The sequence below is a fragment of the Pogona vitticeps genome, chromosome 14, assembly GCF_051106095.1.
Source record: "Pogona vitticeps strain Pit_001003342236 chromosome 14, PviZW2.1, whole genome shotgun sequence".
Lineage (NCBI taxonomy): Eukaryota > Metazoa > Chordata > Lepidosauria > Squamata > Agamidae > Pogona > Pogona vitticeps.
In genome coordinates, this window is record NC_135796.1 from 18,219,992 (window position 1) to 18,226,636 (window position 6,645).

Below are 6,645 nucleotides of genomic sequence, written 5' to 3' on the forward strand. Positions count from 1 at the left end.
CTAAGGAATTGAAATCCCAATAATCTTGTCACACTTTCTATTGGGGTGCCTTACACTGCTGTTTTTGTTTTGCCCTGGCCTTTAAAATGGGCAAAAGAACTAGAATATCACATTACAATTATATCCAAGGAGAAAACCCAACACGAACAAGTGTCAGCCTTTATTATGCGCTTTCTGCCCACTCTATATAAAAAAACCAACTCCCAGTCTCCTGCCTGGGATTCTCCAGTGACACCATGTAAAAAAACACATGTTCCTCATGTTTACATAAAATAGCTTTGAAAAACGGCACAAGGTTGTTGTTGTTGTTTATTCGTTAAGTCATGTCCAACTCTTCGTGACCCCATGGACCAAGGCATGCCAGGCCTTCCTATCTTCCACGGCCTCCCGGAGTTGGGTCAAACAGAAGCAAGGCAAGATACCTAAATAACCACATACAGTATACGCAAATATACTCAGTTTATTCTCAGCACAGGCTGTGTTTCACTGCCTGAAGTAGGCTGACTGTTAGCACCCAAACGAGGTGCTACTAAAGGAGTGGCAAGACCTTTTTTTAAAAAAAAATTAAAAACCTATTTTCCATGCTCTTTCAAACCCTGAAGACAACGCTGATGATAAAGGAATGTGACCAGGCTGTGAGCTGACCACCTCTCATGTTTTCTAGAGGATAACGGTCCAGGAAGGCCGGCTTCTGCTGCTGTTTCTATGAGGCACAAAGGGAGCTGAGCTTGGGAGAACTATGGCTTGCCAGAGGCAAGTCAGGATGGTACCAACCTGTGACATTTAAATGGGCCCTTCCTCATTCTCAGCTCCTGCTAATCTTAGTGCAACCCCATGCATCCCTGCTCAGAATCAAGTCCCACTGAGTTCCAAGGTCTTTCAGGCAAGTTGACACAGGACTGCAGTGGTCACCACTCTTGCATACAGAGGCCGGCAAAGGACTCACTGCTTTTCTGTGACAAGAGACATTTCTCCGGTTCAAAAGGCATGCACTGCGGTTTCACTGCTAGTCAAACAGGGACTAAACTGGAAATTGGCCCCATGCAATTTCTCCACTACCACCATCGGCAGGAGTGGCTCATGTGACAACTCCACACCCAGCCAACACGACTTCTCAGAACTGAAGGCTAAGCAGTTCTTGGCATACTCATTTCACTGAATGACTTCTATGAAAAGTAGATTGGAACTAAATGAGAAAAAAAATCATACCAAGCTTGATCTCTCGCTTGATAATTCAGAAACTTTATTTACAGATTTTCTAAATCTGCCAAGACCTACTGCACACCACCAGTGCTACCTGATCACTTGCGCACACAGGAAAGCCAAACATATTAAAATAATTCAGAACAAGGGAACAGAGAAGGGCTTGGAGATATGATGTTTACAGACGCGGGAAAAATATAGGGTGTTGGAGAGAAAGAGACTGCCAAATGTGCAAGACAGGAAAGGGGCCAAGGTGTGTTCCATGGGGTAAGCCATCAAAAGTATCCTAACATGTCAGGACTGCAAAGAGCTGTATTTTTTCTATTGTGCATTAGAACTGTGGAAGGAGACAAAAGCAAGAGATTGTATCTTTACTACAACACACGCCGAGTCACCCATAACATCTTCTACTTCTTCCCTTGGAGGGAAAAGCTTGGAAAGAGAAAGCGCCCCTTTTTCCCCGCAGCCAAGAAACACCCAATTATATCTTCCTCCTGCAAACTTTCCTTTTAAGCTGCTTTGCAATTATGCTTGGCGGATGTCTTTTTCTTTATTCATGTCAGAAGTGCCACAGGGCAATTACTTGGCTGACAAGCTGGGTAATATATAAATAACAGGAACACAATCAGAGAAGTCAAAGACTTCCAAGCCACAGGACTTGATTTTGAAACCTTGGAAAGTACCCATTCATTTTCACAGAGACAGAGCACCCGCTTTGCATATAGGAAGTCCCAGGTTCAACTCCTGCCATCTCCAGGCAGGGCTGGGGAAAAACCCTGTCTGAGACTCTGGGGAGCTGCTGCCAACGAATGTCAAGGATAATGCTGGACTTGGATGGATCCATGGTCTGATTCTGTACATGGTAGCTATCTGTACCAAACTAAACTCCTGCTCTAAATTTAGTTTTCTGAAAAAATCCACAACTAGAATTAGTTGTCAAATCTGTATCAAAAATACTCGTTGTCCAGCTGCTGTAATAGTAATGCAACCGGCATTAAGAGTTAAAAGACAACAACAATTCCCTAACACTGCAGAGCTGTTTGTGCATCACTATGCTGCCGTGACTTCAGGAGCATCAACTCCTGTGTTACAATGCACTACAGAAAGTGAAAGCTCTCAGCCCTTCAGATGTTCTAGGCTACAGTTCTCCTAAACCTTCACCATCTGCTTCTCTGGCGGCCATTGCAAGAAAAAAAAGAAGGGGGGAAAAAACGTCTGGAGGGTTAAATATTCCCCAACTCTTGCAGCATGATCTGACCAAAGATGGGCCAGAAAGGAAAAAAAAAAACACAATATTAAAAAACAGTGCAAAAAAAGTGAGGATAAGACTCACTTCTAGGATTACACCTTAGTCGTTCCCTCCCTTTGCACTCCCACTGTGTGTGCCAATAAAAAAAAGGAAACCACTCCAAAGTTCATGTTCTCCCCACTGAAGTTGGGTTTTTTAAGGACAGCTGGCTTGGGTCACGTGCCAAGTAAGACACATTGTGCTGCTGGCTCCAGTCATGAGTCGAGAACAAAAATGGAAAAGATGAACTGCATGGTATGATGAAGTTCTCCCTGCTTCTTTCTATGTTTGATACTCAAAGGGCAACAACACCAGCAATCAAAAATCATTTCCTTAAATGTACACTCCCTTGAAAAGGTCTTTCAAGCCAGTTGACTGTTTTCAATATTCGCTGATTATAAACAGGCATGAAGCTACCATGGCAACACTAAGTTTGCAATGGCCGCCACCGTGGTATGTGTTAGATACGAGAGCAGCTTTTGAGTCTAAATAAATCGTAACACACAAAGAAGTGTTTAACATGATCCATTTATGTCAGAAAAGCCCTGTCAATGGTTGCCAGGCCTGTTACCTCAAGCTCACCCTGAAAACGGTCTTTTAAAAGCCACATCCCACACATGGAGAGTCCCCCCCCCACTTTGGTTTCTAAGGCACCTGACACAACCCAGCTGTGCAGTAGCTCTGCAGCAGCGGGCCCTGAAACCACAGTAAAATGGGCGTGGGAAGTGAAGTCTGACATACGAAACCGCTCTCAATGTCACTTTGCTTTTCACCTGACAAGGACAAAAGGTGCCGGGGAGGAAGTGAAGCCTCTGCTCCCAATGAGCAGGAAACAGGACAGTTTAAATTGAAAAGGGAGGGGAGGAATGTACACAAAATGGAATTATTTTTAAGCCTGCAGCTACATTGAAACTACAGGTGAGCAACCAAAGATAGTGCTAGTGAGGGGGGAAAAAAAACTCCCATCCTGCCAAGGGACCTGACTGAGCAAGATCTAACGTCATGTCATTTTTGTTGCTGTAATTTGCACAGTACACTTAGCTGAGAAGGCAACCCCTAGATATACAATTACGAGGCCCTTCCCGCAAGGACCTGGGGCTGCTGTTTCAGAGCGTGCAAGCACACGAAAGAAAGGGAGGGGGGCCAGGCTTCTCTCACCGCTCACCTAGCACATCCGCCGACCGGTGCCGCGCCACGAAGCAGGCATCGTCCCCGTAACACATGCCCTTCTTCAAGATGCCCTTGCGGAAGTCCTTGCCGAAGCCACAGCTGGCCGTCACCAGGCTGTAATCTCGAGAGTCCGTCTGAGAAAGGCTGCCCAGGACGGCCCGGGCCACCAGCCTGCCATAGGAGAGCACCGAGAACATGGTGGGGGGAGCCCAGCAGCCGACGGCGGCCTGCAAGGAGGGGAACCGTGGGCCGAGGCAACCCTGGAGCCACCGCAGCCCACTCTGCACCACTACAGCCACCCCAAGACCCAGGGTTCCGGCGGTGGGAGGGGGGGGCGACTCCAAAAGCGGAGCCTCCCCCCTTGCCTCTCCTCTGTCTCCTGGAAAGGGGGGCTGGAGCTGCTTCTCCTTCTGACCTTGAACCTTCCCCCTTTAGAAAGGTGGATCCCCACCGATCTGGAGGCCTCCCAAGACCTGGGCTGCTCCCTCGCCCGCTCTGCCTTAGTGTCCTTCTCCGGAAAGGGGGTTAAAAACAGAGGAACCCACAAAGCCCTCAACGCCTGCCGGGGTCTTGGCTTCTGGACCTACTTCCCCACCCCCACCCCTGCCCCCACCCCACGAGGAAAGGAGCTCAAGGGGCTTCCCTCGCCCCCACTATCTAGGCACCCACCCAGGGAGGGCCAAGCGCTTCTTCCTTCGGCCTTTTCCCCCCCTGGCGGGCATGGCCCGAGACCTCCTCCCCCCCCCGGTACGGTCTCACCGGGCGACCCTCAGGCCGGGGCCCCCTTTCCCTTCCCTTCCCCCCTCCCCTCAGAACAAGCCTCCCTTCATCTCTGGGAGGAGGAAGAGGAGGGTCTCCACCCCCCCCCCCGAGGGGAAGATAAAGGGCAGGGCCTCGCTTCCTCCCCCGCTAAGGGCCGGCGGCGGCGGCGGGGGGGGTTTCCTCAGGGGACGACCCCCCTCAGGCAGGGGGAGGGGAGGGGAGGGGGGTCGGTATCCTGGCCTTCCCTTCCTGCCTTCCTTCCTGAGGGGCGGTTGAAGCTCTCCTTCCCCTCCCCCCCCGCAAGCCAAGCGGGGAAAGGCTCCGGGGCTGCGGCTCTTCTTCTGCCTCCCCCCCCCCCACACCTCAGGCCGGGGGCTGGGCTCCCCTCCTCGGCTCCCTCAGGCGGGTCGCGGCCTTCCCGGTTCCTCCTCCCCCCGCGAGGGCTCCTCGGCGACGGTCTCCTTCTCACAGCCGGCGCCTCGCCCGCGCCCCGCCGTCGTAGGGAGCCGCCACGGCCGCCATCTTCCGCCTCGCCGCGTGCTTCGGCCCCCGCTGCTGCCGCCGCTGTTGCCTCCGCCTCCGCCGCGGTTTGAGAACCGCCGCCGCTCCTCCTTCGGGGAAAGAGTCTGAGGCGAGCGCGCGGAGGTCAGCCCCGCCCCTTCGCCGGTGAAGAAGAGGCGGGGCCGCATCCGGGGTTCTTCCGCCGGCCGGCCCACGGTTCTCCGCCTCCGATTGGCTCCGGGCCTTTTCCGATTTGCATAACTCTCCTTCACTCCCGCCCCCTCGCGCGCGCGCGCGCCTCCGCCACTCCACGCATGCGTACCGCGAACCCCCCTTACCCTTGGGAGCCCGGACTGCCACTCCCGGCATGCCGCGCGGCCCAAGGGTTGGGTTGTCGGGCGGGTGTATGTTCTAGCGTTTTTTCCCCCCGCCCTCCCTCTTTGAAAGCGACGGGAGCCGCGCGGCGTTGCTGGTCATTGTAGTTCCGGAGCCCGGAAAGCCAGGCGCGCGCAGGCGCACTAGCGCTTCTCTTGCGGTCACCTTCGCCGGCGAAGAGAAGGAGGGTGAAATAAACACAAGACTATCGCGGGAAACGGAGGGAAGGGTGTGTGTGTGTTTTCCCTGGGGGGAGGATGCCCACGTGGCCCCAAAAGCAACCCCGTCTCCAAAATTTCATCTTTTAAATAAATAAATAAATTCATTTAAAAATAAAAATAAAAATATTATGATTACTATTTTCTAAGGAGAAGTATTGTGACGCCTCCTCTGCAACAGCAGCATGCAAATCGCTCCAAAAGAGGCGTCTGTGACCCTGATTTCAAGGTCACAAAAGGCCCTGAATGAGTCACGATGAAGGAGAGAAGAAGGGGGGAAAAACACCACCCTATATTCCCAGTTGAGAAATCAAGGGACTTTTCTTTCATTATAACCAGATTTGCCTCCCAGCTGCCAACTTCCTTGAACTGTCATTATTATTATTTTATGAGTTTCCAGAAACATTGAATGTTTGGGAAAGGAGAACATAGAAAGAACAAACATAAGTCACTCGACTGATTGGAAAAAAACAACAACAAGATTGACTAACTCTATGATATTCATTCAGAAGTAAATGCCATTGCGTTCGCTGGGATTTCCTCTCAACTCACTGTGCAGGCAACTGCTTGGCTGTTTATAGGGAGAAAGCGCGGAGCAACGTTAAACTGCAAGTGTTCATTGACCTTGAAGGGTCCCCCCAAAGGTCATTTAGTCCAACCCCTTGACAAAAGGCAGCGGCAGCCAATGCTGACAGATGGCCACCTCTCTTCTCTTTCCACGCATCAGATGAAGGAGGAAACACTGCTTTCCAATGTAGTCTACTTTGTTAGACATCGACTCCCGTCAGATGGACAGATGGTCACTTCCTGTATGAGGAAGGGATTCAGTTTGAACCCAGGGCCTTTTGCTTGCCAAGACCACGTTCCAGGGTTGAACAGGGTCCTAGTCCCAGAAAGCGAACACATTCATAAAACAGCGCTTTAAAACAGGGGGTTGCTAAAATAACCCACTCACATCCTTTAAATTAAAAGATACTTTCTGATTACTTAATAAAACAATGACGTTGGTTGCTACATCTAGAATAGATGCAATTCCAGGCAGGGGAAAGAAGAAGGAAATTAGTATCCGTGTGTCAACACTAATTTCATACCGTAAGCAAAATGAGATGCATTTGCCTTACTTGTTTA

General features: G+C 50.9%; 1 protein-coding gene across 2 annotated transcripts in view; it reads right to left on the bottom strand.

The window, feature by feature from the left end:
* The window catches only part of PPTC7 (protein phosphatase targeting COQ7), an 18,539-nt gene extending 13,444 nt beyond the window's left edge, over positions 1-5,095 (bottom strand). Inside the window, exons 1-2 of one of the 2 annotated variants that reach the window (XM_072983444.2) lie at positions 4,786-5,095; positions 3,657-3,888 (exon numbers count right to left, since the gene is read on the bottom strand). In XM_072983444.2, coding sequence (XP_072839545.1) covers positions 3,657-3,858 — 202 coding nt within the window. In that variant the 5' untranslated portion in view covers positions 3,859-3,888; positions 4,786-5,095. Of the gene's footprint in view, positions 1-3,656; positions 4,385-4,785 lie in introns of those variants that run through there. The other variant, XM_020802639.3, reaches the window with a different exon arrangement.
* Positions 5,096-6,645: the final 1,550 nt, after the last annotated feature.